Source organism: Copadichromis virginalis, linkage group LG2, assembly GCF_057382275.1.
Source record: "Copadichromis virginalis isolate Kocher_CV1m ecotype Utaka linkage group LG2, C_Virginalis_male_GT1.1, whole genome shotgun sequence".
In the NCBI taxonomy this organism is placed as follows: Eukaryota; Metazoa; Chordata; class Actinopteri; order Cichliformes; family Cichlidae; genus Copadichromis; species Copadichromis virginalis.
The window spans coordinates 2139752-2166907 of NC_140619.1; the positions used below are offsets into that span (position 1 = coordinate 2139752).

General features: G+C 40.2%; 1 protein-coding gene across 3 annotated transcripts in view; it reads right to left on the reverse strand.

Moving 5' to 3' along the window:
- Positions 1-3086: 3086 nt before the first annotated feature.
- Positions 3087-27156, reverse strand: part of csnk1a1 (casein kinase 1, alpha 1) — a 29496-nt gene continuing 5426 nt past the window's right edge. The window contains exons 3-11 of one of the 3 annotated variants that reach the window (XM_085467629.1): positions 20863-20989; positions 20612-20710; positions 13195-13278; positions 8387-8526; positions 8064-8142; positions 7745-7819; positions 7361-7467; positions 6937-7085; positions 3087-3819 (exon numbers count right to left, since the gene is read on the reverse strand). In XM_085467629.1, coding sequence (XP_085323755.1) covers positions 3812-3819; positions 6937-7085; positions 7361-7467; positions 7745-7819; positions 8064-8142; positions 8387-8526; positions 13195-13278; positions 20612-20710; positions 20863-20989 — 868 coding nt within the window. In that variant the 3' untranslated portion in view covers positions 3087-3811. The remainder of the gene's footprint in view (positions 3820-6936; positions 7086-7360; positions 7468-7744; positions 7820-8063; positions 8143-8386; positions 8527-13194; positions 13279-20611; positions 20711-20862; positions 20990-27156) is intronic. The other 2 variants (XM_085467638.1, XM_085467646.1) reach the window with 2 other exon arrangements.

A 27156-nucleotide genomic window follows, 5' to 3' on the forward strand; every position in this document is an offset into this window, starting at 1 on the left:
TGTTGGTTTGCTTTTGTGTGTGTGTGTGTGTGTGTGTGTGTGGGGTGGGGTGTGGGGGGTGGGGGGGGGCATCAGTTAAGTAGTCAGGACATGAAGTTCTTGTCCAGCAGTCATGTTTGTCTGCACTGCAGCACACAGGATGTGCAGTGTGCATGCTTGCAGTGTGCAGGGGTCATGCTAGTCTTAGAATAATTTCTGGTGGGACAAACTTGGCTCCTGCCACGTTTCCTGCCTGTGGATTGTACCACTGATTCTCCAGTGTTACAATCCACAGGCAGGAGAGGTGGCAGGGCTGTTCGTCTTCATCTGTCCCACACGATGGCCGCCCACCGCCGCATGAGAAATATCAGGTCTGACTGAGCAGGTGAGAGTATAGGTCGCACACTTCAATACTTGGATGTGAACGACTCGCAAGCCACACGGCAGAAGTATCAAAGTTCTCCTGGGAACGTTTCCCCTGAAAGGACCAACATCGCACATGCAGGTGTAAAGGTTCACGGTCACAGACATGCTTTCCACAGCTAAAACAACCCCAGAGGAGCACCGATGTATGCAAAATGTGTTCAGCTCATTGGAAACGTATAAAAAGTTTATGCTCATGAAATATGAAGCCGAAAAAAGTTTAACTTTTTTTAAAATTTCTAATAAATTTCGGATGCTAAAAATTGAACGGGGTGAACGTGACCCGAGGATTACAGGAGCGTTAGAGGTGAAACAGTGGCTGATATTAGCTTACAATAGAAACACTCAAAGTCCTGTCTTTAAGCATTTTACACAATAATGTGTCTGACGTGTTTCTCCACATTGGATCTTCACTTCATGCCTTTTATATTTTGTCCTGTTGGGTTACAGATGAATAATTTGATTTAAAATCAAATGTAAAAGTAGAATTTAGCTTCATCCGATCATCACGAATAACTCTTCTTTCCTCCTGACACTTGTTCTTACTCCTCGGTCCACAGGAGTGCGATGGAGGCTGTTCCTTACCTGTTGCCATCACGAAGCATATCGATGATCTCTCTTCCTCTGCTCGTGCACACACGATGAACATACAGGAAACTTGAGTTTGTTGAACATTCTTCCTACAAAAGGCCCACCAAGTGTTTTTGATGTAACTGGAGAAAGATGCTCACCTTGAAGGTAAAACCAAACAGTTCCAGTAACTGACTCTTAGTGTTGTTAAAAATAACACGTTACATCTTCTGCTGTATTGGTGCCGTTTCAGCCCCATAACAAACATACCTGATGTTGTTCCAGGAGCATAATTAGAACTGACAAATGACCTCGTCATGTCCAAAAGACAACAGTGGGGACGTTTCTTGTAACACCAACAGAATGCTCAGCAGTCACTTCAGCTTTTCAAGGTTCTTCGGTTACATTTTGGTCAGGCAACAGAACTACTCTTAGATTTAGCGTCACTTAAGGTTTGGAGTTCAAATAAACACTGTGTTGGTATGTCAAACCTACGTCAGGACAGCTGTGCAAAATACCAGTGATTTCCAGGTTAAGTCACAAGTTGTTACAAAAACAGCCGAGGAACCACAAACACCAACAGGCACATCAGACTGCTGCTGGGACGTCCACTCGTGTTTATACTTTGCCCATCGTACTGAGTTACCTGCTCTGCTCTCCAGGAATAACGGCTCATTGGAAACTAAGCTTGTTTGACTGTTGGGGGCTGATGGAGGTCGCCTGTAAAAAACACAACCTCTGTATAACGTATGGAGCATGCAAAGGATGGAGACACGTCGGTATTTATGGATCTGGTCTCCTGTCACCAGGATTCCACATATTTGGTGGCGATTGTGCAGACGTTCATGGTTTGTACTGCAGTGTTATGCAAACGGAAAAGTTGTGTTGTTATGTTTTGTTTCAGCTGGACCCCAAACAGAGACATCAAGTCGACCCAACAGCTGCAGTAGGATCTCACACACATCCAAACATTCAGTGGAAACTGCTTACACTAAATGATACAAATGTGCAAACTTGCACATCATTTGTGCTGGTTTTCCTGCAGGTTTTGAACAGTGTGCAACAGCTCACATTCAAATAACACAAACTACAGAGCACCGTGTGTTGTGCACACTGTTGCTTTGCCGTCAGGTTCGTGTCCAACATTCACATTAGTTTGATCTGTATTCAGGGTCCATCTCGGTGCGAGTGTTTCCGTCCTTAACTTGAACTATAATTCGTGCTCTGTGTCACAAGTTGCAGTTTAGGTCACTGTGTTTCTGTACAGGTCACATCCCAATCCCCAACAACAAGGCTGGTTGTTCCAGAGTCACATGCTAACAGTAGCAAGGTGAGGCACAGATGATCAATTTAGTTTGATGCAGTCAGGTTGGACTTAAATATTACTGTTAATAAATGAATAGTTTCTACATTAACAGCACGACAGGAAACATGCCTTTAAATACACCCAGTTTCAACCTTTGCAGGTCATCCAGTCTTTCTGATCTAAATCATTCTTAAGAACAAAAAATCAAAATCAAAAACAAAACCCAAAAGCGTCTCAACATTTATTCAGAAATAAGTGGTTTGGTCGAATGTTGGGTACGAGGCTACAGTGCTAATCGGTGTACAGTGTATAAGACTCAATGATGACGAGAAGCTTTTTCCACCGTTGGAAACAAAAAAGAAGAAAAAATAATCAAAGACAACCATATATTTTATAATCACTGAATCTTTATAATAAAGGACATCTCTGAGCAAGAAAAACTGTTTCCCAGTGTTCTTTATACACCTAACAAGCGACTGGTATACGTGTGATAACTTGGACTCAATCTTGAGACGGTGCTTTAAACAGTTTGGTCTCATGATGCAGCACACTGAACCTAAAGCCCGAAAAAAGGGACAAGGGAAAAAACAAAACAGTAAGTTAAAAATTCACGTTGGTATACTAAAGAACAGCAGAAGGGATTTTAATACCATGTGAATATCCCGAATATTCAGGTGAACATGATTTCTTTACGGTGCTGCCTGCTGGGGAAAACAAACACCAAGCAACAGACGCTCACATTCATGCCTGGCTGGTGCTTTCTACACAGTTTTCATGTGAAGGTGGCTGATAAGAACTTGTGCTGCTCTGAGTTATGTAATATTTTTATTGGCATTTATGGAGAAGATTTAACAACAGATTTATCATTCAGAGCTCTAGAGAGGGAGAGAGCCGGAGTATCATTCTACCATTGACTGCCATCCACTGCTTATTAACAGGCAAACTCCTAATCACCATAGGAAAACAAAACCAGAAGAAAAAAATCAACATTTGATTTTTTTTAGTAAATAACATCCAGGGGTGTGTCATTCAATTATATAAGAAACAAAAGGGAGAACAGGTTGTAGGCTTACATGTTTAACATTTGGTAAAAGGAGGGAGTGAAATAACTGAATGGGAAGAGAAGAGATGCTTTGAGATGTTTCTACTGGGAGAGGAAAAACAGAAGAATGGTCAGTTGATCTCAACTTCAGTTTCCAAAGAAACAAAGTCAACATTGAGGAGAACAGAGACAGAAGGATGGATGGGGGAGGGCATGTGTGTTGGGGAGGGGGGGCTACAGCCTCCACATCCTAAAAAAACCAAAAGCCCAAAAAAAAAAAAAAATCTTCCAGAGTGGAGGGTTTATTATATATACACATATATGAATATATAGATAACACAGCTGACAAAGGTGTGTGTAAATCTATATATTTCCATTACATAGACAGTTATGATGGAAGGAAAGACTTTCTTGTTTGTCGCTTATCCAGGAAGGGAGACTTATTAGTCCTGGTCACCAACACTTCAGGAGCTCTGCTCAGAGCAGACCCCTCAAAAACCTGGAGACAGACAGAAGCATCATTACCACAGTTGTTCAGGAGCACAGAGATGGACAAACTGAACACCCACACCAGCGAGGGAAGCATGTAGCGCAGTGAAAGCAAAAGGCCAGCAGCAAAGAACTACAACCAGCACACAGGTGTAGAACACAGGAGGTGTATCAGTGTCCTACAGCGCTAGTTCCCTACAAACGTCTTGTTGCATGCTCAGCCATCCAGGTGAGCAACTCTGAAAAGGCCCAGACGAACAGCATCGACCTTTTGGGATTCCCCAGGAAAGTCCATCAAGCTACCTGCGGTTTCATTTCAAACTAGAGTTACTGAAACAACATCAATACTCTCAACTAGTGTGAGACTACACAGGTAACACGAGCATGTTTAACCATACAGCCCGCACTATACCAACATAACTACAAAACCCAGAAATTCTAACTACATGTAGTAACTACATGTACATTTAATGTAGGATATTTAGCAGCACTTGGTGAGCTCACCGATGTGCACTACCAAAGTTTTAGAACACCCCAGTGTTTGCAGTTTTTATTGAAAATGACGCAGTTTAATGTCTCACTGTATGAAAGAAACTGGAGTTAAAAAAGAAATCATGGAATCAATTTATAGACTAAAGTTGGGCGATGTGTAAAAATATTCCAACCGACAATTGTCAGTCCAATAAAAGACGACAGGCGATACGGACGCAGGCACAGACTTTCTGATGGGCGGAGCGATGTAATCACGCACGGACTGACTTGTGCATTTAGAATTTAGACGTTTTGTTTGGAGGGAATATTTCACCTTCCTGTTTCAGTATTAACACAGATACTTGTTTATTTGAGATGCACCAAATCACACAAAAGACTTAACATCTGAGTTTGTTTCCTTTAATGATGGCTGGAAGAGACATTTTGAATTTTAACAGACTTTTTATTTAATCTTTGTATTTGTTGTTTGGTCGAGTGTCAGAGACACTGTAAACAGAGTGGAAAAGAGAAGCAGCATTGTGCTTTTTTATTTAAATGTTTTTCTGAACATTTTTCTTTCTGTCATGAGTTTGTAAATGGACGGGGTTCAAGTCTGGAGACTGTGCTGGACGCTCCGTGTTTCCAAGCTCACCATCTTGTTCTTTTTCCTGAGGTGGTTCTGACTAACTAGGTTCATGTAGGCATTAGTAGCACCAGCTCTCAAGGCTTGAACCTCCATTGATGCAGAGAAGCTTTAAATTGTTAACACATTTTGTGCTCCCTGAAAAAGGCCTTTTTGAATAATTCTGAAATGCAGTTTCTAGTCTTAGGCAACCTTACCTTCTTTTAAACCTCTGGCAGTTCACCACTGTCCTTTGCACCATTTCAAGTTCTTCACTGGACTTGAACGACTTGAATTGCAATAAATAACTGGAAAATTTGGGGTTGCTCTTTAAAAAACAACAACATATATATTTTATTTAGTGAAGAAAGGACAGGAAAGCGGGGGCAGAAAGGGCTGTGGGTCGGACTCGAACCCGGGCCGGCCGCTCTCAGCCGTATGGCACGTGGTCGCCCGCTGAGCTAAACCAGCGTCCTAAAACTGGGGTGCTCTAAAACTTGACGGTAGTGCACATGCACAACATGTGCGTGCCAATGTTACATCGAACCATGCTGTAAACTAAACTACTTTAAATGGTGACATATTGCATCTCACCTGAACCACAACATGTCCCCCACAGACAGGTATGTCAGTACTCTATATGCTGGCGTACATGGACCACTTTGTTGCAACAAACTGCATGTGGCTGTTCAGCTCTGTGTGGAGTTTGCATGTTCTTCCTGTGCCTGCAGGAACATGGCACATGGCTGTGCAATAGCCTGATGACTCTGTCCAGGTCTTCTCTGTAGCACAAGCTAAACTAAAGTAGCATCACAAACAGCACTGCATGAGAGCAGCTGCCCTCTGGTGACTGCAACCAACTATGACGTAGATTATGGTGTGCAAAACGTTGAGCACAAGATCAACAGACGAACACGCTGATCACTTGATAGATATTAAATGCTGCGCGCCTTCTAGACTGGTCTTATTCTCAAAGCCATTTTTCACTACAGAGCAACAAAAGAACATGCTCGTGGTCATATGTGTGCTGCCACGAGGTCCTGCTACAGCAAGACTGTCACAGCCTCAAGTCTGGTGGGGCCAAAATGGGTTCTAATGCAAACTGGGCCACTTGATGCTGCTGTCACAATGATGCATTTGAGTGATCTGGGTTTAGAAGAAGTTAAAGGCACATAATTTACAGTCAGTATTGGGCAGAATTTACAGCCTTATAATCAGTAAATAAATACATACAACTTTGAATGATGTCAAGCTCTGACATTCAAACAGTACACACATGTGCACACACGTCTCTGTGTGTACATATGTGCACGTGTGTTCCCTTTGCATCTTTATGTAGATAGAGGCAGAGAAATCCCTGTTAAACAGGGCGCTGCAGCAAAAACATCTGATGCAGCCACTTTTGAAATTCCTGATATGTTGCTATTTGTTGATGTTATTCAATTTGTCAAATGTGTACAAAAATGTTTTTACACACAAACGCAGCAGCAGCCTACAGCTGCCATTGCCATACAGTGTAACCATCTCAATCATGTAACATGGAGCAGCAAGAGACACAACATGTTCAGCATTTTCATTTGGATAGGAAATGTTAGCGACTGCAGAAGAATCAAGAATGATAGTTGGTCAGTATTAAAACATTGCGACAGCAGAGAAAGCCTGTAGTCCAACCCCCAAAAAGGACAGAATAGCATGACAGCAAAGTTAGTAGTCAAATTCCCCAAGGACGTCTTTGCTTCCAATTAAATCTTTCTCTTTTACAATATTATTATTATTATTATCATTAATATTATTGTGCCTCAGGCTTATAATGTGGCTTGACTTTATTTCAGCAACAATATCCTTTTTGCTGTACATTTCCAATTTGGTGCTTGTTTGTTCTCCAGGGGCACTGGGGCATGGAATAGGGAATTCTAATAATAAAACAAAACAATAAAACAAACAAACAAAATAAACCCAGTATCTAAAAGTCCTGAATATAATGCTGAGCTATTGGCGCCTGTAAAAAACGTCACTTGGCTGTTTGCTACTAACCTTTCATGTTAGGCTTGGGTTTGTCAGTTTGCTTGCCTGTGGGGGTTTGTGCCTGCTGGCCCTGGCCCCCGGAGGAGGCCCCCTGCTGAGCGGCTTTCTGTTTCAGCATGGTCCAGTCAAATGTGTAGTCATACTGGTGGTTCAGAGTCCTTAAAACACACACACAGAAATAATATACCAACGTTAACATTGAACAGTTTAAAATAATTTTGTAGGAAAGAAACAGTTTAGTTTATTCAAACGCATACAAATCCGTCTGTACTAAAAGTTTGCAATTGCATACAAAAGATTAGCTAATGGATCAGCAATGGCAATGTAGTAAAAGCACGTGTTGGGGTTAACTACTGGAAACTGCATTTAGCTCTCAAAGCTGACGACCCCAAAACTGACAGCCATGTACAGAAAGTTGGACACGTGTGTTCACCTGAAGAGGATGCGAAACAGCTGGCGCAGATACATGTAGTCTGGAGCCTCCTCAAAGCGCAAGCCACGGCAGTAGTTTAGATACATGGCAAATTCTGCTGGGAAACCCTGGAAATATGCATTCATACAACTGAGTGTGCACTGCTTTGATCATGGTGCCTGTTTAACCCTGTAAGATGTGACATAACTGCAAGAAAAGGCCATTTTCATTAGACTTTTTAAACTGAAGGGTTTATTGGCCTGACTAATGTTACATGTAAAATTCAAAGTGTTCTTTTTGCTAGCTCTGGCATCCTTGTACAGTCTATTTAGGTTTCTCTCTGTGTGGGCACACTGAACATGTAGGTCTCAAACTCTTGGTGTTGTGCGGTTAAAGTGTTTTTACCTTACAGAGGACCTCAACTGGGGTGGACATCTTCTTTTCTGAAATCTTTTCATACTTCTGCTTCTTTGTGGCAGCCTGGACAACACAAAATACAAACAGCATGTTTACGCCACAACCCACTGTTACACTAAATGCACTCAGGCTACAGGTGCACTGCGTCTGAGCCAGAGAGAAGTTACAATCAGTGCATCTCTAACTCATGCTAGTGAGCGATACCACAAAACATCATGGTGTGCTGCGTCTGTAGTTTGTCTACCACACGTCCAGCACAAACAAAACTACCGTCTTTGCCTGCAGTGTGTCAAAGGCAGCGACATACCTTTAATCCCTGCCATGGCAGACTGGTTCTGTTGAAGTACATCAGCACGTAGCCTAGTGACTCCATATCATCACGGCGACTGAAGACAACAAAAGTGTTCATTGAGTACACAACGAGTGCATTAGCGTTTCCCTGACACCGTCAAAATATTCATTATTTTTCGTTCTCTTAGAAATGGTTGCTGTGGCAGTATTACGAAGAGAAAGATACAATGTAAACCAGAAAAAAGCCCATTTAAAAAAAAAAAAATTGGCTTGATTTTTAACACTGTTGGAAAAAAAGTAACCTATAATGTCCTTTGTCTATCAGATGTTTGCACAGACCTCTGCTCGATGCCCAGGTGCGCGTTGATGGAAGCATAGCGTGCCGTGCCAGTCAGGTTCTTGTCTTCTCTGTATGGGATGTGTTGTCGTGTTCGGTTGTCTCTGTACTTCTTTGCCAAACCAAAGTCAATAAGGAACAACTGATGGAGAGGGACAGAAGACTAGTTAGTTGTCGGTTACCGACGAACAAAGAGTTCTTTCATTAAAATCATCCTTTTTGTCCTTCTGTAAAACAAATGCTAACATTACTCAACGATGAACGTAACCCTGTGATGGTGTCGATATGCAGAAGCGTACGGGTGTCTGCTGAGCGGAGTGTGCTTGGAGGGTGGGGGCACTGCACTCTTATTCTGGAACATTACGATTCATTTATATGAACTGACACTAGTCTCAGGTGAAATGTCTTAAATGACTGTAAAAAGCCATTTTGATAATCGATCTATTACTCGACTACTGATTCTCTAGTTTGCGTTTACAGCACTGTGCAAAAGTCTGGAAAAAGCTGTCATTTATTCTTTGTTGCGTAAATGGGTGCAGTGATTTATTGACACATGCAACTAATACATGGACAAACAAAACAACAAAACAAGCTTCAGAGTGTATTTGGTAGTGAGCACCCTTAATCTTCAACACAGCCTAAAGCTTTTGGTAATATTTAAAGTTGCCTTCTGGGACGACTGGCCGAGCTTCATTTGGAGGCGAGCCGTCTTTTGTTCCACTCTCTCAATATGACACCACCTGGCTTCAATAATAATGCAGCCTGGGTTCACAGTTCCACTGTTTTATTTTGGGGGTACCCCCCTATCAGATATGCCTTTACCTCAAAGTGTCTTTGCAATCACTGTCATGTTTAAAACTAAAGCTAGAAACTTTCCACATGGCATTGGTCCAAAATCTCACGCAGTCCTCTGCATTCACACTATTACCAAATTTTACCAACGTTACTGGCTGAAACACAAACCATGGCAGTATGTCCACTGTGCTGTACAGATGACGGCACACACTGAATTACAGCTGCCACTGATTACTGTAATAATCTGGTATTCCATTGATTAAGTAACCAGGTAAGTAACTGGATAAAGAGTATCCAGTCTTATTAAATGAGCAATAATAAATATGAAAAAACGAACAAACTGCTCATTAATCTCCATTAGTGTTGGTCATGTTACTTAACAGAAGTAATTAGATACTGATTACTTTCTTGAAGATGTAATCAGTAATCCATTACTTCACTGATTATTTTTCAAAATTAGTTACTTTATTACTTTTTAAAAACATGATACACAACCTGAATACGTAATAAAGCAACAGACCTTTGAGCCCAGTTTTTTTCTGCATAATCACATAACATTTAGTTAAACTTGTTTTAATCTTATAACTTTACGCAGATATCAAGTCATACTGAGCTGCAAAGGTAGAAACTACAATCAGTTTTTAGCAGTGACTTTTATATTTCCTTTATACATAAAAAAAATCCAGTTGACAATAAAACTGTCTTCTTTAAGAGTAATCTGGCCAAGAGGGCAGCAGAAAAAAAACCCGCAACCAATACAACAGTTATGTTGTAAACATATTTTAAGTGGCCAAAAAGGACCGGATCGATTATAATGTCGGTACAATAACACAAGATTTGTAAAGATACTTGAAAAACAGGCAATTTTATATGTAACGTCTTTGTAAATCCTGTTCAGTAAAGTCTATTTACCAATATAAGTAAACACACGGAAATACCGGAAATCAGTTTTTGACAACCGGCGTGCTCGGTGCTCGCTCAGATTTGAAGTTTCATTTCTTCCCATGCAGTAGGGGTGGGGAAAAAATCGATTCTGTGTAGTATCGTGATATTTTGTTTGCTAATAATGTATCGATACAGGGACAGCAGAAATCGATATTTTGTTACAAAAAAAGTTTTTGTGGACTCTGACTTCAGAGCACGTTGATCCTTTTTCTGAGCAAGAATCCTGACATTCCTTCACTGTCCAAATGTGTTTAACTTGTTTTATGGCAGCAATAAACATGACAGTTTACTTATTTTAATTTAAGACATGTTTTATTTTAATTAAGTTTAAAACTTTTTTAATGTAACATTATATTTTGTTTTAATTTACTTTCAAATTCTTCAGTTGCTGAAGGGGCTGCATAGTTTTCATATTGCATAGTTCAGAATAGCTGTAATTGTACCAGATGGTTGCATTCAGTTCAGTTGGACTAGACTGTAATACAAACCGTTCAGTTTGTCAACAATAAAACTGACTGAGATGAGAGAAAGACTGGGTGCGAGACTTTGTTATTAGATAAAATGAATATTGATCAAGTTTATCTTTATGTACAGAATCTGAATATCGCAAAATATTTTTAAATTTCGCAATAATATCGTATCGTGAGTTAAATATCGTGATAATATCGCATCGTGGGATATATGGTGATTCCCACCTCTACCATGCAGATGTTTGTCAGTTTTTACAGAATCAAACTCAAAGTACTGTCAGTGCGTCCACGCTTTAAACGCTGCATGGTCGTACTCTCTTGCACACATCACACGCGCTTACGCCATCGTCATGAGACACTCTCACAAATAAAATCACGACGGTTTAGTAATGCGGTGTGCTTACGGGAAAGTAACAGTAATCTAATTACTTTTTTGGAAGAGTAATCTTACTTGTTACTTAAAAGTAATCAGACACTTCTGCCCATTCTCCATTTTAGAAACTGCAATATGTAATCGTTTAACTGCATAACATTTGTCAAAAAAACCCAAAAACTTTCCGATGTATTTTTGCTTTATTAGAATTTCTTTTAAAAAACAAAAACACCAAACCAAAAAAACAACCCCACCCTTAAATGCTAAATACAAAAAAAAAAATCAAAAACAAAACCCCCAAAGTCAAATAAAGGCTTGATCACAACACTTTAAAATATCAGTACCTTCATTAGGTTACATCTATGCTAGCAATGTCAAAATGTTACGTCGCCTGGCTCTCGACTTAATCAGAAAACTTGACCTCTGATCTTAAAGTCAAGGTCGGTGAGATTCAAACTCGCCCAAGAGTTTTAGCAGAGGCACCAATGATATCAATTTGAAAATCCCAGGCGGCTTCCTCTAGTTATGGCATTCACAAAATGTTCAGAAAACTTGACCTCCGTCCTTGGCCTTGAGGTCAAAGTCACTGGTAGGGGGATTTTAAGTCGATACACCTGTGGTATCTATGTACCTATGTCACCTCGCTCTCAAGCTGTCACATTCACAAACATAGGCATCCAAACTGCCCGCACAACCAGCATCATGACGTCAACACCCCCGTTGACCTTTTACGGCTGAGGGGTCCAGAGAAGACACATTTCCAACAACAGGAGTTACAACTGGATGCACACTCACAGCCAATATAATACTGCCATTTATGACCGGGGGGGGGGGGGGGATAAACAAATAAATGAATAGCTCCCTCCCAAATGTGAGATGGTCAAGGGGTTGGGGGAAAAAAAAAAAAAAAAAATCAAATTAAGGTGTCTCATCTCTGTAATTTAGGCTTGCAACCATAATTCTACAGTGTTCACACACAAACACCCTGTTACAACATGACCAAACCTGCAATCCTATCAAGACAGAAATCCTACTCACTCCAAGACTGGAGTGAGCACACCTACAGTTCACTATACTGGCCCATTTTATTTTCCACAACTGACAAATAGTCATTATTTGATATGAGTTTTAAGCACCAGATACACTGCTCAAAAAACAAAGTACTGGTGACTGCCGGTGACGACCCCTCAGACCTAAGTAGACACTTATTGCATCAATTTGAAAATCCAAGGCAACTTTCTTGATTGCATTGACAGGATTTTCAGAAAAACCCTGACCTCTGACATTGGTTGTGTTGGTGGTAATGAAATTAACCGATGCACTAGACGGACAACAATAGGGCTTCTTTTTTTAAAGTAGTTTTTATATTTGGCTATGGTCAGTGTCACTACAGGTAGCATGACATGATAACTGGACTCTACAGAGGTCGCACGTGCAGTTCACCTTCACTGGGATGACATATCAATAATGTCCCCCGCACAGCCTCAGCTTAGCTGTAAGACTTTGAATGTCTCTTATTGAAAGATTTCATTTTAGGCTTAGAAAACCAAACACAGCAACTATAAGCGACCTTTAAAAAAGGGGGATAAGAACCAGGCAACTTTAATGCCTCAACATTGAGGCACTAAAGCAGGTCAAACAGTTTATCACTGTATGTCAATCACGTTAAATGCGATTTGCTGCTGTCCTGCTGGCACATTAAGACACCAGTCTTATTGGTGAGAAAGAAATAGACTTCCATTTTTCCTTTTCTGTGTGAAATAGACTTACACAGTGCACACTGGTCTGTCAGTCCCACCACCCACCAGTACTGGTAAAGTATTAAACACTTAAGAATCAACCAGAACATTAGATTCTATGATTCTGCTGTTTCTCCAGTGTTTGTTCCTATTAGCTCACTGACTTCTTGTTATTAAAGTTAGGTTTGATTCATCGCTAAAACAAAATAAAAATAAAGTCATTTCACTTCCTCTTAGGCCAATGAGGACAATCAGGCACTCGTGTATAATTTAGATGAATGCAGCGTCTTTGTTACATGGCAATGACAACTACTTCTTAGCCAATGCTAACAAGATTCACACTGTTAGATGGAGTACATACGCTGGGCATTATGCAACTGCAAGATGGGTGCTGGTGGGCTAATTCATTTTAAACCAGTGTAGTAAAATATGATTGCAAAGCGACAACTGCAGTTGTGAGGCAGCTGGTGTTGTGGTAAAGGTCACACCTGGTTTAATCCTGAGAAAGATGGATCCTGAGAAGAGCTAACAGCCAAGCTTCTTTTCCTCTTCCCCACTGACGAGTCTAAACACTAGGGCAGACAGTAGAGGGGCAGGGGTCAAAATTACACAGCCTCCATCCACCTTCAGTTACAGTTAACATGAGTACAACAGGCAGTTCTGTTTGTACCCACATTGTTTTCTCCTTTTAACAACTAACACTGTCCTGTAGAGCTAGGATATGCACTGGCTTTTGTACATGCGATGCTGGATCTAAATAAGAAATACAGTTTAAATAACCGTGCTACAGATTTGATCATTCTGGCCACCTGTCTAGAAGAAATCATATTATGGTTTTCTTCTGTCAGGACAACCATGGAAAGATCAGATCAAAAGTGTGTGTGTAGTATGGGACACATGGATGCTTCAGTATGATGTCTGACAAACACTTGGGGGAAATAGACAGCAAGTGCCATATCTCACTAAAGACCTGGGCACAAGTGGGGTTTTGGTAAACTGGTAGTGACGAGTGGTGAAGAGTATTTGATATTAACATAAAGCATGTAAAAAACAAAAAGCAAATTCATGGGTTAATGTCTTTTCTACAGTTAGGTTAGTATTGCCAAAAAACCAAAACCAAAAGTGGTTAATAAGTCACCTGTAAAGTCTGAAACCAACACCCAAGATTTCCTCTGATACAGTGCAACCTTACCAAAGATTTAAGGCTCTAGCAGAGGGACTAAGCTAATGTGTGGTTTGTGATTTGGTGATCTAAAAACAACAACAAACCCCAAATCTGGTTCTATTCAAGTTGGACATTCCTAGCACATAAATACTAATTTTTTAAAAATGTATTTTTTTTTTTAAATGGTCAACACTGCATAAATCTGCTATGAAATATGACAGCTCTTATAACGGGCATGCGGCGTCATTTTAGCTCTTTAATAGGGGAGGTAGAAGCCAGCGAATGAGGACGTCCAGTGTTCTGTTACTGGCCTACTCAAGCTTACTTGCATTAGTGAAGAGCAATAGAGGTGCAATATTTACCCAGGGCATTCACATAGCACAGCAAACACAGAGCAAAGCTAAAAATCAATCTTTGACAAAATATACCCACCACACAGGTAACTTGTGTTTTTACTGGACACTTTCCTTGCCACAAACCAGTACGCACCAGTAACGCAGGTATAAATGACTCATGTTGGGATTTTTGGGGCCATGACCAAGCAAAGGAAGCCTCGGTCTAACATTAGATGTGCCTCATCAGTATTATACTTCACATGGCAAGGTCTGTACACGCATGCACAACACTATACTAATTCAGCACAGCTCTGCTTTGTGAAGTGGACACAGATTAGACTACAAAGAAGCATTAAACAAATCCATGACTATAGTTTGCACATTGAGTAGAATCTGTGCCTAAATGAATACCAAACTGTCCTGAATAATAACCTTTTTCTTTTGATGAAAATGTTTTGTCCTGTTGGGACTTGTTGTTTCCATAATGACAGCACTCTTATTCACAGGGCCTGTGGGGTGGCTGCATATTAAGGAGTGGCCCAAAGCCTTACTTTCCTTAAAATTGTCAGGCCAGCTTCTTACTCTCATTTCTTTAGCAGTTATAACTCATCAGCATATTTCAATATTAGGAAGAACTTTCTGCATGTCAAGAAAACAAAATATTCAAAAGCAAACTACACACAAAGTTGTAATTTTTAGGTTAAAAGCCTCCAAGTAATTGAACAAGGTTCTTAAAAAGGAAAGATGTTAGGATTTCCACTGGAAACCTTTATAAATACAACGCCTGAACTTAATGAAAAGCTTTACTTTTATCACTATTAAAACCCATCAAGTGCTCAGTTTCACCTTAATTTGACTAAAACTGCAAAGCAAACATAATACTCAGAATTTTGATTTACGGCAGCTTTAACTTCTTGCATGCAGGCAGTGCAGAAAAAAAATGAGCAAGACAGGGACAAAGTGACGGTAACTCAAACTCTTAACAGTTAAATGTTGATAATACTGATCATATTAATAAGTATACACGAGCGTGGGACCCAAGATACACGTTTCTCAACTTCCAGATGAGTCACTCAAGTGACTATCAATGATTATGAAAAACATCCGATCTGGTACTAAATGTATCAGAGGCCTGTAATGTCCACAACTGAACAGCTGTCGATTCAAAGCACAGCAAATTGTTTCCAGTGTGGACACAGCTTTAGCACCACCTCCCTGTGATCTGTGTTATGTGCTCTACACCACTTGTGTCACACACCAGGCTGCGGGCCTAATCTGCCACGAGAGATTCAATACAAATATACATAAAGTGACAATAAACTACATATCCCAAAACGCAAGCCGTCCCATGAAGAGACAGCAAACTGCCACTAGATTAAAGTGTTTCTACAACACCACTGGGTTTAGTGACCATCTCAGAATTTCCAGAAAAAGGAGAATCGATGCAGAAGGAAGGCTGTTTAATGAGAAATAGGAAAATGAATATTTGTTATTTAAGAAGAAAAACCAAAACAGCTTGTGCTGTGAGCGTGTCGGTGGTGAGGGAGGTCGATATACGTTGTATTCCTTCACATGTATTTAAAAAAGAAAAAACATCAGTCATTTTAGTCTCCATCAAAAACACAACGTGGTTCAAGAATTAAAGGCAGACTGCAACCTCAGCAGAATGTGTTCATCAAAGCTACAGCCCAGAGGGACACAGCACCAACAGCTTTACTGTGGCCACTGCCCGTGCTTCAAAGAGTTTCTCAGTGTTTTTGAAGCGGTGCATGCCAAGGCTTTGTGACCAGGGATCCACCAACCAGATAAGACTTCTTAAAAAAAATAATGAAAAATCAATTTGTCAAAAAACAAAACACAGTAGCAGAGTGAGTGAGGGAATTTACAGGCAATCTTACATCCGTCACAGAGGGAGGTATCTGGCTTTTTCATTAGCTGTTGATAAAAGCACAGACAACACTGACACAGTGCAGTTAGCAATTTTTATATGGGGCGTGAAGGCTGACGTCTGTCTGTCCCGAGGAGCTCTTTCATGTAGCTTCAATGCATGGGACGAAGACAGGGAGGGACCGGTGTGGTGGAAAAGGCTGCTTGGTAGGATTAACATAGGACAAAAAGGGGGGGGGTGCCACAAACCTCTGATAACATTACTTCATCATCCATCAAGAAGCTTTGTGTGGATTGTGTGTATGGAGACATGCCATACCATCCACAGAAGCTGAGCAGGAACGTAGTTCTCAAACTATTTAAGCTCAGGAGAGATTTTTTTCATGAGAAGAAAAACAACAAAAAAAACAAACAGAATTTGTGTTTGCCTGTGGTCAGCATCTCATCTGGATGGAATTATTATCCCCTTTTAACTCAAATCTTCTAATAGTTTTATTTAACTGAAATTTAATGGCGGTGTTTGCATCTTGTGTTCTTTTTAGAACACGACCATAGGTCACACCATCGATCCAACTTCACCAATCTAGTTGTGAACTGAAACAAATTTGTTCTTTTGAATAAATTCTACACGTTTCTGTATGTGCAGTTATGTATTCAGTGTGCTTGCAGAGCCCCCCTCTTCTTTTGTTTAACTACATCATTAGCTGGGGGTAGCTTATGCTGACAATGTGAAGACTGTTGAGCCATTTGTTTCTCTAAAATACAAATCTGTCCCACATTCTCAGCAGCTGCTCATCACCCACTGTGACAAAGCTCGTCCTGGACAAAGTTCACATGCTAAGTTATGAAGAGGTTATTTTTGCTGCTGTAGTGTGACTTTATTAAACTTATAACTTTAAAAGTTGTTAATTAAAGCAACGTGTCAACCTATGTTGTTGCATTTATGCAAATGTTTGGAGTATTTGTAACCCAATATCAAAAATCAGATACAGAGACAGTTTAACAGTATGGCAAAGTTCAATTACATTTATCCAGTTACAAATGGTCCTTTGAGGGAAACCACAATGCTGATGGAAATGAGTCCCCGGCTCTACACCACTCATCACCTCACTCAGGCATGGTGACATGCAGACTTGAATTTGGTAACAGAGAGAGATTATGAAAGAAACTAACACTATTAAGTGGCCCAAAACGCATTAGATACTAACACTACCACAAAACAAGGTCACAAATTCGACCAAATGAAACTTACAACTATACTTCCAAGGCCTGTTATTTTTAAGGGATTTCTGTGAGAAACTGGGGTTTAATAGGAAAGCATTTAAGCAACACTACCACAGTGAAGCATCATTAACTGGTAGATAAGGACATCTGGGAAAACAGACCGGTATGTCCAGTAAACACAATAACTTCAGGAAGTAGACTCAGAATTGATTCCCACCAGTCACAAAGCTCCTTCAGCATGCTGACATTCAGTCCACGTTCATGTTGGACTTTACAGGTGTTCAACATTTTGCGACTGCATCTTGCAGTTGCGATAAGCTCATGTTGACACCACTAAACGGTGTTAGGTCCCTATCTGGACCTACAGTTGGCAACAGTAACCCTGGTTCTGCACTGCAGTTTTGGTGAGTGTGGTCACAAGATTAACCAGATGTCCACCAACTGTACGTTAATGTTAATATGAGTCCTCCCGCTGACAGCAGATCCAGAGCAAAACAACAATTACTACAAAGAAACAAAACGGATGCGAGCAGGGCTGGCTGGTTAGTAGCGATTTTCAAAATAAGAGCTTTATTTACTTATGTTCATGGATGATAATGTTGGGGATCGACGATGGTTCAAGGTTAATGGCAATAGCTTTTATAAAGAGGTGTCAAATTTGTATCCAATTTTTCCCACAGATGCATTTAGAGATTCAAGCCCATTTAAATCTACCTTCAACCAATATTCCCAACATGGGGACGGGGACTCATGAACATGTTCACAAATGCAGACTTGCACATGCCAAGTCTAATTTGCGTGTGTTGGGAGAATTTTTCAGCCCTCATAATCCTAATCCATAATCCTCTTAATCCTAATAAGAGAAAACAGGAGGACTGATGTTTAAATGAGAACTTCTTCAAGCTGGAAATGGGAAATAAGGCTTTGTTCCCTCTTGTAAAATACAATTCATACTTGTGCCCAAGGCACCAAACCCTGCCGTTCAATAACACAGATTACCATGTCCCTTTCCATTTCTAGTAGACCAAAAAGAAAAGTTGCTAATATTTATAGTAATAGTCACACCTGATCTGCAGTCTTCCAAAACCAAAACAGAAAATGACGAAGGTTTCTCCATTTTAGAAACTCAAAGTTTAACTGCATTCAGGCAAAAATGCAGATACAACACTGTTGGAACAGTGTTGTATCTGCTGGATGACAGACTGTGTGTTCAGGTATATGTGGTTGTGTGTGCAGGATAAGCCCTTAAAGATTTTGTGCTCTATAAATAAAACTACAATGAAAAAGAACATGTGATGGCTGCAATGAAGAAAAGTGAGCATATTCTGAAGTTGTCCCTGAGCTTTGCTGCAACACTGTGTGCTGCTGAAAACAGCCTCTCTGCCGGTGTAGATGGTAATAATTCAGTTACCAAACAGCTGCAGGTGACTGGTTCAGACTCATGTACATTTATAACTGGCCTGCAAAAAAACACATTTTTATATATTATTACAAATTAATATTTTATATTATTTTACATTTAATTAAAACATTTTTATGAAGGGCTTGAAATCAATATGGTCTTGTGAAAATCCTCACCGTTTAAACTGCCCCCTGCTTGGTGCAGGTGTCACTGCAACAGAAAGTGGGTCGGCTCTCTTCAGCTTAAACTCCGTATCTGACCGATATGCACATTTTAATGTAGCGTCTGTGGCTTTTGGCTGCGGATGTGAGCAGCTACAAAGTTCAGCTTTGTTTTTGTCTCCCAGCTTATTGAGCAGGTGGCTTAATGAGTGACTTTGAGCTTTTTCCCTGTGTGGGATTTACTGTGATTACAGGAACAAGTGCTGCTGTTTTGGATGCTTTCCTTCACCTACGCTCACCGTCTTGTGCATATAATGTAATAATTTATTAATTTTGACTTCCCTGTGAAATCTATTACTCTACACTGTAAGTAGACAGACTGCGGCTCCACGTTAAAATATGAAACCATCATCTTCACTGCTGCTGGTATCAGAAGTCTGTTCTTTAAAAACTTGGGGCTGCATGGTTTTAACATCATTATGTTTTTTTACATTCACAAGCACACTCCTAGACACACCACAGTTCTATTACAGATCTGTTTTAGTGAGAGGTTCATGTTTCCATGGTGCCGACTGGAGTCATTACACAAAGCATCAAAGCAGAAAACCAAAACGTTTGTGTTGATGACGTCACCATCAGGAGATTACTAAAGCTATACATTTACTACCAGAGGTGTCTATTAGGAAGCAGGACTTCAGCTTATCCAGATGACTTCAGGGTTAGTCCTGGTTTTCTGTAGTACAAAAGGTGATTGACTTACAGAGGTGTAACTTGCTATAGCCTCATGCTATAGATGTTCCAGATTAGACATCGACAGGTATGAAATCACTGCCCACTGACTGATTCTGCAGAATACAGCATCACCACTCCTGTAACCTCTGCATGGAGAGTTGGAGGGTGCTTCCCTGATGAGTATCAGTAATAGATCTAATTCTTAGATGCAACTTTAATCCTGTGTTTTTCCCCCGTTGGCAGCAAACACTAACACTTTGGTTGTTCATTTACCTTTAATTCATGATCCTAAAACAGGACACTTCCTGTTTGAATTCTGTTCTTAAACTTTACTCTCAAACCCTTTAAAGACAACGGGGACAGAATAAAAACTACAAGTGTCCAAAGCAGGTTATGTTGGGGGTTTCATTTTAAAATCACCGCTTTCACTGTTTCTTTTATTCACAGCATGTTTTAAGAGCAATGTGGATTCTATGCTGGGGGCATACATATGCTACTTATTGAACTGTACCTAAACCCACTGAGTGAAGCACACACTGTGTTGCATTGTCACAGAAATGTGCATGTATTAATTTGTTGATTTCGAAAAGGCATAAAATGTTCCTATATTTCTCTTTTACACTGCTGTAACTGCAGCTAGTAGAACACCTGTTCAAATTCATTTAACTTTGATCTGCCGACAAATTAGAGTCATTTCCCCTTCTTCCACTTTATGTGGAAGAAAAGTCATGTAACCCATGAAAAAGCCCCTTTTAGATGAACTGGATGCTGCCAACACCCCTTTCATGTGAACTGCAGGTGAAACCCTGGATTAACTCAGCAAGTTGATTAACCAACTTCATGTGACCGTATAGTCTAGTCGTCAGTGATTCCATATAACTGAAAGACGTATGTTGAAACTGCTTCATAATATCTGGCCCCTGTCATATCACTATCCTCCAACAGGTCTATACAGTCCTTGAATATGACATACTTATGTACTGGTCCTGCATATCTTACCTTGTTACAGTGACGGCCGATGCCCATGAGAAAGTTATCTGGTTTGATGTCTCTGTGGATGAAGTTCTTTGTGTGTACATACTCGATTCTGCTGATCATCTGAAGATATAAAAATGTGTTTTAAATGTGACCAAATTACTACAATGGACAAAAGTTTCCAGGTTATATATGAAGGCAGGATACAGATAAACCTTTGCTTAGTTCCCTTTTTTAAAAGCCTGCAGAGAAGTGGGTGTGTATGAGCTGGATACCTGGTCTGCCAGCATAAGGACAGTTTTCATGGTGAAGCGGCGAGAACAGAAGTTAAACAGGTCCTCCAGACTGGGTCCAAGCAGGTCCATAACTAGGACGTTGTAGTCCTTCTCTTGGCCATACCACCTGATGACAACAGTAACATAGAAAAGTAGGTTTTCACGGTTGATCTCAGTCACAATGCATTCTCTAAACCAACTTCACAGGCTGAATATACAGCGGTCCCTTGTTTATCCTGGGAGTTACGTTCCAAAAATAACCTGCGATAAGTGAAATCCGCAAAGTAGCCAACTTTATTTTTTACAATTACTATAGATGTTTTAAGGCTGTAAAGCCCTCACTACACACTTTATACTCGTTTCTCAGACAGGCAGGAACATTTTCACACTTTTCTCTCGTTTAAACTCTCAAGTTCAAACCTTCATAGAAAACAAGTCCAAAGGAACCCGCAGGTGGCGACGTTTTGTCGACATTGTTGTTTGTTGGGGAGAAAACGTACAAACATATAGTCCAGCACTTCAGAGTCACACTGCTAGTGATCGAAGATTTATGTAAATGTGACAAGCTGAACGTAGCCAATCAGGACGCAGGACACAATACGCCGTTTAAAACAAACAAAAAACAAACAAACAAACAAACAAGAAAACATGCAAAAGTGCACAAAAATAAAATCCAGTGAAAGGTGAACCGCGTTGTAGCGAGGGACCACTGTAGACCCAAAGCAGGTTGGCCTCTTATAAAAAGGCTCGTTTTACGTGTCCCTTGTGCATAATAAATGAGTCGTGTATATATAAGAACAAAAGGTTACACGTCACTTTGAAACAATTCTAATGTGTTTCTGAGGTACAAACATGAGACATTAAAATGTCACGCTGTTCCATGGAAGCCCATCACATGAATTCTCTCCACCAATGACATCATTGCTTAGTGGGATTCTGGTTTAATTTAGTTGTTCCGACTGACATCCTGATGTGTCAACAAGGAAACAAGAAAACACAAGTTACTGTGACGCAGCAGAGGTTGAACTTTTTACCTTTTAAAATTGTTTTAAGACAGTCATTTTTTCCTCCCTACTCTAAAACACTACTGTGATGTGGAGTCATGTGACTCTGGAAAAAACATTGAACACAATCTGTTCACTAAAGCCAGCTATGTGTCTAGAAACATGGAAAAGAACAAACCAACCACGGTTCTTTGTATATTTATATTTTCAAAACTAATCACTGAAAGTCAGTCTTTTGATTTTGTTTTTTCATAGAATATTTTGTTAGTAAATAAATATCTGTAACAAACACCCCTTTGCTTTGCATTGATGTGCTTTCATACCTCTCTAAAAGCTCAATTTTACTGATTACAGCTTGAACCGAGATTACTTATACAGGGATTATACTTCCCACGTCCACAGGTGCTCAGGTCCCAGTGACAAGTCGCCTCATCGTTTAGTTAACACTGTAACTGTTAATTTTATTAAAAGGCAAAAGAATGAAATCGCAGCTAGAATTGCTGAAACATAACACCTGTTCTTAAACAGCTCCCATGGCTTCCAGTTCACCTAAGTATCAATTTCAAGAGCTTGTTCATCACTTTCAAAGTCCTTTATAACCCTGCTCGCCTGTCTTTATCAAATGTTCTCCATACGTACTCAGAGTACACTCTGCTCATCTTCCCCTGTCTGCTCACCTGACTACCATGGGACTCAGAGCCTTTAGTTGTTCTGTCCCAAGACTTTGGAACGCACTTACACCAGATCTCCAGACCAAACTGCACTTTTAAACCACGTCTTTAAAGGCACCGATAACAACTGTATAAAATGTAATAACAAGAACAACAAGCACTCAAAGTATTATATGACATGCCTTAGTCACCCATTCAGACAAGCTTTTCTACACCTAAGTGCTTTCTAACATCCACACCCCAATAGTTGCATTGGAGAGGAACTTAGGGTTACAGTATCTTGCCCAAGGGTACTTTGGCATCCAAACTGGAACAGTCAGGGATCGAAGCACCACCTTTCAATTAGTAAATGACCTGCTCCACCTCCTAAGCTACAGCTACCTTATTGAAGAGGTGAGGCCCAACACGACAAACAAAGAGGGATCAAATGTGTATGCCAACAAGCGTAGAAAGATGAATTGAATGGACGTACAAACTAGTGCTGCCACGATTACGTCGACTATCAAAATCATCGACGACAAATTTAATAGTCGACGCGTCGTTTGAAGCTTTGTAAGATACAAAAGACGCAGGAATAAGTAGTAGTAGTATTTAAGAGTGTAATAACAGACTGAAACAGAAGATGGCAGCACTGCATGTCCAGGGATGCCAGCTGCCGTTAAACCCCGAAGAAGAAGAAGCTGTGTCAGGTTTCATAGCTGTGTCCAAATTTAGCGGCTGCATCCTTCGGAGGCCGCATTTGTAGGCCAATTAGGTTACAGCGACGCCGTGATGACTGTCCAAACACTTAGATAACTTAAAAATGTTATTGTTTGGCTTTTCCAGTGTTTTATTGGTTCCTCAGTAAATCTGTTTGGCTGAGATTAAAGTTAGTTTTCACACAGCTGAATAAACGTCAAACAGACAGCTGATTATCAGAAGTGTGAGATGCTCGAGAGTTTACTCCAGTGTCCTGTTATATTTTACATAAAGAACAGACGGCCGAGTTTATTAAACTTCACCGAAACAATCTGCAAATTTCATTAAAATTTAATAAACTATCATCTTGTCTTTATTTTTAGTTAGCACAGACCTTAAACACTTAAAGCTGCAAGCTAATGATAGTTATATAAGAGCAGATGCAGCTGTACGTTTTATGTCCAATGGATGATGATCTGATTAGTCGACCAATCGCAAAAACAATCGGTGCCTAGTCGACTATTAAAATAATCGTTTGTGGCAGCCTTAGTACAGACATGTGGGTATGTTGATTCTTACTGATGTGCACCTATTCAGTAAAGAAGCTACAGCTAGTAAACCAGTAAATCTGTGGCAAAAATATGGGCAGTAAAATGGTAAATGGCCTGTATTTATATAGCGCTTTACATATCCAGTCATCCACCCATTCACACACACATTCACAAAAATATGGGCAGTATGTAACACCAGGTCCAGCTACACATGGTGGCAACTAGAGCTGCACGATTAATCGTTAGAAAATCACGATCTCAATTAGGGCTGCCACGATTAGTCGACTAGTCACGATTATGTCGACTATTAAAATCGTCGACGACTAATTTAATAGTCGACGCGTCGTTTGAAGCTTTGTAAGATCACAAAGGACGCAGGAATGAGTAGCAGGATTTAAGAGTGTAATAACGGACTGAAACAGAAGATGGCAGCACTGCATGTACAAGGATGTCAGCTACCGTTAAACCCCGAAGAAGAAGAAGCAGCTGTGTCCCAGAATTCATAGCGCAGCCCAGCGCAGTTGTCAACAATGGCGGCAGCTAGTTAGTTTTAACTTTACTCTTATTATTCTTTCTGGGTCACAAAATAAACGTTTAACATATTTTCAGCCGAGAATGTAGCTGTGTAAACCTCAAATATCTGCTCAGTTTATCAAGACACCGCATATTTTCAAAAGCGCTCCGACGTTTTCGGAGACGGCTGTTACCCACTAGCTCGATAGCTAGCCGGGGGCAAGGTCACTAGAGCCGTGAGAACACCGGACTCCCGGCAAATCGTTTTCAAACCCACCGCCGTCTTTCGCTACTCAGGTTAAACATGATATATGAGTCACTTAGATAACTTAAAATGTTATTGTTTGGCTTTCTTTAGTATTTTATTTGTTCCTGAGTAAATCGGTTTGGCTGAGATTAAAGTTATAGTTTTTTTGCACAGCTAAAACTGTCAAGCAGACAGCTGATTATCAGAAGTGTGAGACGCTGGAGAATTTACTCCAGTGTCCTGTTATATTTTAGATAGCAAGGAGTTTATTAAACTTCACCGAAACAATCTGCAAATTTCATTAAAAATTAATAAACTACCATCTTGTCTTTATTTTTAGTTAGCACAAACACTTCAAGCTGTAAGCTAATGATAGTTATATAAGAGCAGATGCTGCTGGTGCAATAAGCTGTAGTTTTACGTCCAATGGATGATGATCTGATTAGTCGACTAATCGCAAAAATAATCAGTGACTAGTCGACTATCAAAATAATCGTTTGTGGCAGCCCTAATCTCAATTCATACTTATGTGCGATCTCATTTCCAAATGACAACGATTTAAAAAAAAAAAAAAAAAAGAAAAAAAAAAAAAAAAGACGATTGTACCGCATTTTGATCCGGGACGTAATCTGCATGAAAACAAGCGCTCACTCTTCCTACCACGTGATACAGAAGCTGGCTGCTAAAATTAGCAGGGAAAAACAACGGAGAGCACGTCAGGGATGACAAGAAAGTGACAGGAGAAAATCCGTCCCGGTCAACCACCCAAACATCAATAACGGGAACCTTATACAGCGCTTCCCTATACACGTCGAACTCCCGCAGGCACAAAGAAATCACGGAGGCTATCACTTATCACCTGACCAAAGATATGGCTCCCATCAACACTGTGCAAAACAAGGGATTTAGGAAAATGATCAACACCCTCGACAAACGCTACACAGTGCCGTCCCGCAACTATTTTTCTATTGTTGCACTACCTGCTCTATACACGCAGCGTCGAGCAACGGTGGAGACGGAATCTCAAGCAGTACAACATTTGGCAACGACAAAATGAGACATTTGTTGTTTTTATGTCTCAACTGTTGAAGTTGATGTGCAGTTAATAAGCGCAATAAATATTTATACTGGAAAAGAAAATTGTGAGAGAATCGTGATCTCAATTCTAAGCAAAAAAAATCGTGATTCTCATTTTATGCAAAATCGTGCAGCCCTAGTGGCAACCATGCTGGTGCACATTAAAAAAAAAACAAAAAAAAACTTGTTGAGTTGTCCATAACATTACAGAAGGTCTCCGAGGGCGAAAAATGATACCTGTGACATTTTACTTTGTATGCCGTTGGCCTGTAAATGGTGGAAACTGAGGAAGGGCTCAGTTGTCATTAAAGTCTGCCTTCACTGAGGCCCGTGCTATGATGTCCCATGACTTGGCGAATCCAAATAGGTGCTAATGGAAGTAGGGTGTTTATTGACCTTCGATTTGAAATGGAATAATGAAATCTTTGTGTTTGAATAAACTTTTAATTAAAAGTAACATAACTGAGTGATTAATCCACTTTATATTTTTTAAACTATCAAAGATTTGGGGGAAATTTTGAGCCCAGAGGGAAACGGGTGTGATTGTGTGCTGCCACTGAAAAAACTCAAATGATTTAAAACAAAACTGCAGTCTCACTAACGTTAACTTCATAGTTTCATTTTGTTTTCACTCAGAACAGGCTATACTCTTATGTCAACAAGGTCTAGAGGCAACATTTCAAAATGAAGAGAACAGTTTGTGGCACTGCATTTGACTGAAGTAATACTGAAGGTGTAACAGGGTCGACTGACAATTTATACTACAGTTACCACTCTGTGGGTAACTGACAATTTTATTGCTATGTTTGGTTTTTGCTTTTGTATTATTTTATATTTGTATCGATCAGCACTTTGGTCTACCAGGTGTGTTTATAAAGTGCTATATAAATAAACGATGATGACGATACTTTAAATAAACCGGGTGGGGATGAAAGGTGTATGGCAATGAGGGTCAAGCGTCATGATTCCTTGTTAAGGAATGTAATTAACGGTTACAAATGCCTTTTTGACACTGCCCATTAAACAGGGACTTAATTCAATGAATATCAGTCTCTTAGTTTTAGACGAGGTGATGAGTCAACTAAACGAGACCAAAAGAAAAAAAAGAGACCCAACCCTACCTGTAACTGCCATAATTATCTTATGGCACGATATATTTTCAATCCATAAGCCTGGTGGGAATCAACTATAGTCACAATATGCACACAACTGACAGCTTTACCATGATTTTGAAGTCTGTAACATTCACAGGCCATAATCATGACCCCAACACAAGGCTTGAGTCACTTCTTTACACACAAAAAAAGCCCGAGCCACAGTGAGGAAGTTGCACAAACTGGTATAGGTGGGGCCTGAATAAAAGTCAAGTCAGACCGTAGCAGGAATGTAGGAGAGGCAGCAAGATCAGCAGGTTGCGCAGGCTGTAGGCAAGAGTGTTTCAACATGAAACCAGAACTATGAGCACCAAGACTCACTGAACACAGCTTGTTTGCAATACAGTTAAAGTGGAAACTTACTTTAGACTTAAACTACAAAAAAGCCAAATTGAAACA